This window comes from Musca vetustissima, unplaced genomic scaffold (genome assembly GCF_032173495.1).
Source record: "Musca vetustissima isolate MV318-11 ecotype Yass unplaced genomic scaffold, APGP_CSIRO_Mvet_v1 utg18378, whole genome shotgun sequence".
NCBI classification, from domain to species: Eukaryota; Metazoa; Arthropoda; class Insecta; order Diptera; family Muscidae; genus Musca; species Musca vetustissima.
In genome coordinates, this window is record NW_026883866.1 from 50813 (window position 1) to 53980 (window position 3168).

General features: G+C 40.2%; 1 protein-coding gene across 1 annotated transcript; it reads right to left on the minus strand.

Moving 5' to 3' along the window:
- Nucleotides 1-955: 955 nt before the first annotated feature.
- LOC133330862 (uncharacterized) lies at nucleotides 956-2852 on the minus strand. Its single transcript, XM_061539265.1, has 3 exons — nucleotides 2834-2852; nucleotides 1048-2759; nucleotides 956-964 (listed from the first exon to the last, which is right to left on the minus strand). The coding sequence occupies exons 1-3, from the start codon at nucleotides 2850-2852 to the stop codon at nucleotides 956-958; spliced, it is 1740 nt and encodes a 579-aa protein (XP_061395249.1).
- Between the last annotated feature and the right edge of the window lie 316 nt (nucleotides 2853-3168).

Below are 3168 nucleotides of genomic sequence, written 5' to 3' on the forward strand. Positions count from 1 at the left end.
TTTTAAGAGCCCACCAAGGGTCCGTACAAGGCGTGGATTTTTTAAAATTATTTTTAAGAGCTCACCAAGGGTCCATACAAGGCGTGGATTTTTTAAAAATATTTTTAAGAGCCCACCAAAGGTCCATACAAGGCGTGGATTTTTTAAAAATATTTTTAAGAGCCCACCAAGGGTCCATACAAGGCATGGATTTTTTAAAAATATTTTTAAGAGCCCACCAAGGGTCCATACAAGGCGTGGATTTTTTAAAAATATTTTTAAGAGCCCACCAAGGGTCCATACAAGGCGTGGATTTTTTAAAAATATTTTTAAGAGCCCACCAAGGGTCCATACAAGGCGTGGATTTTATAAAAATATTTTTAAGAGCCCACCAAGGGTCCATACAAGGCGTGGATTTTTTAAAAATATTTTTAAGAGCCCACCAAGGGTCCATACAAGGCGTGGATTTTTTAAAAATATTTTTAAGAGCCCACCAAGGGTCCATACAAGGCGTGGATTTTTTAAAAATATTTTTAAGAGCCCACCAAGGGTCCATACAAGGCGTGGATTTTTTAAAAATATTTTTAAGAGCCCACCAAGGGTCCATACAAGGCGTGGATTTTTTAATTTAAAAATATTTTTAAGGGCCTACCAAGGGTCCATACAAGGCGTGGATTTTTTAAAAATATTTTTAAGAGCCCAGCTAGGGTCCATACAAGGCGTGGATTTTTTAAAAATATTTTTAAGAGCCCAGCTAGGGTCCATACAAGGCGTGGATTTTTTAAAAATATTTTTTGAAACGCCCTTTTAATGCTAAACATACTGTGTCACCCTGTTAGTAACTCATGTTGTGCAGGGTGCCTCAGTCTGTTTAAAATAAATTCCGTACCCAGCGCTGCATCTCGGTGGTACCTAACCTACCTCTTTTCGTAAAGAAAACCCCTTTTTCGTTTCCGATTATTTTATTTTAAATAACTCAAGTAAGCTATACAAATAATTATTATAATAAGTTATCAGGAAATGCCTATTTCCACGAACTTTGAACCATAAGAATTCCAATAAAAATACCATCAACCCCGCCACCAATCCTGCAATTTCAAATAACCATATCCACAATAAATCTCCTTCTTTGAGAACATATAACTCCGCCTTTTGCTTAGACTCCATTAAGCGAATTTCCTTCACCTTCAACATATCCACAAATGTGCTGCCATGCCAGGCCTTCATCAGGCCCAATTCATGAACTCGCAATATCAAATAATCCAAAGGTTCCTTATATTCGGAATTCTCTTGCAAACGTATGGTCCAGTGAATGAAGGGAAGTAATGTCAACTGTTTAGAGGTACAAAATAGCTTATGGCTCATATGATCCTGTTTGCGATTCAGCATATTCCAGACGGCACTGTTCACAGCATAACCATAGGAGGTATTTAAATCCCTACGCATTTGCAGGTAGAGCGAGGTCTGATTGGTGTAGACCAAGGAATCGGCGATGGGCTGGATAACATGTTCCATTGCCTTGGCCTCAAGGCTGTCGACAAGAATCTGCAATGGAGAGTCTTCAATATCCTGAAATGTTTCAATTTCCCGATGCTGTGGAGGCCGTGTAAACAGAGTATTGAGTCTAGCCGAAAATTGGGCACTTATGTTCAGCCCTGCCAGAAAGAGCAGAACATAAATCAATTTAAATACCAACCATGGTGAATTTTTTGGCTCCGTTGTTAGGGCCAATACCCCGGGTAGAATCCTCTCATTTATCAGAATATTTCTCCAGTGGAACTCCCCATCCATATAGTAATCCGCCAAAGAATGCACAGCAGTAAACATGAATCCACACAGAAAAATATAACCACAGAAGTTCCGATTCAAAAGCATTCCCGTAATTTCGTGTAGACTATATGGCCGCGAACAGGGTACCATAAGGAAGGCTTTACCCAAATCATAAACCTGTGAACGATATACAAAATTGCCATTTACGACAGGGTCCAGTGTCATCGGTATGTCCAGCTGTTTCATATCCACCATGTAATTGATGCGATTATAGGGTGTCACATTTCCGAATGCGAAATCACAACACCATTCCAGCGAAGCATTGAAGAGGTCGGCGAAAAGCAACACCAATCTGGCAACGAAGCCATTTATTTTGATGACACCCTGTTGTGGGTTGTTCGTATCCATGGTGATGACAGTTCGTGGTGCCGTTTGATCCGAATAGGTTAGAATGGTTTTTTGTGACATATTACGCCAATGTTGCGGGAAGTAAGGGGTGTCATTTGAGATTTGTTTTGGGATCCAATTATAAACCGGATAGGGTCTTAGTTGATAGATAATTCCGCTTAGACTCAGCAGGACATTTGTCATTTTGAAGCCATCACACAATTTTAATAAGTTCTCCAAAATTTGGAGTCCTGCTGAGGGTGATACATCCAATACCAAAATAATGACTCTATTTTGGCGCAAATTATTCAAAATCTGGGCACCTAAAGCCATCAGATTGCCGTTCACACGCCTACGCATTAGGAAGAGGGTCACAATTTCACTGTTGAAAATTTCCCGGTAGTTAAAGGTAAGGTTCTCGCCATTCACTATCAACTTTGGGGTATTCACATCCCCTAGAAACACATCCTGTATGCTAGGGTCCTGCAACACCAGTATAGCCTCATAAGGCCTCTCCTTGTGGATCTTCTCCAGGAGCCATTGGAAATTTCTTTCTAAATTATCTGATTCTTCTATTGCGGAAAAATTCCATTCTCTGGCCGAAAATCCGCTAGCCGCCCATACTAAAACCAGAATAAACACGTCCGAAAATTGCATTACAACTGATGAGCAGGTTATGCATTTCGGTGGACATTACCTAACAGACGCATCCGCATGTTCGCAGTGATGATACAATCTTGTTAAATGCCTAGTGACATGACATGCGATATTTTTGGCTAAGGGAAGTCCAAAAATAAAACCATAAACAAACAAAAAGCAGTAAGGTGGGTCGAAAAACAACATTTTAAAAAATCAATGCCAAAATGTAGGCCTTAAAAAGCACCCCTTGTTCCTCTTACCCACTCCACCATCAAGAAATCCATGGTACGATCAGGAGTGTCGTAATGGTACTGATGTGAAAAACGCAGCGTGTAAGGCAACCCTGGAAAACTATCAGGAGAAAAGGAGAGAGGAGAAACGAATTTTCAGAAA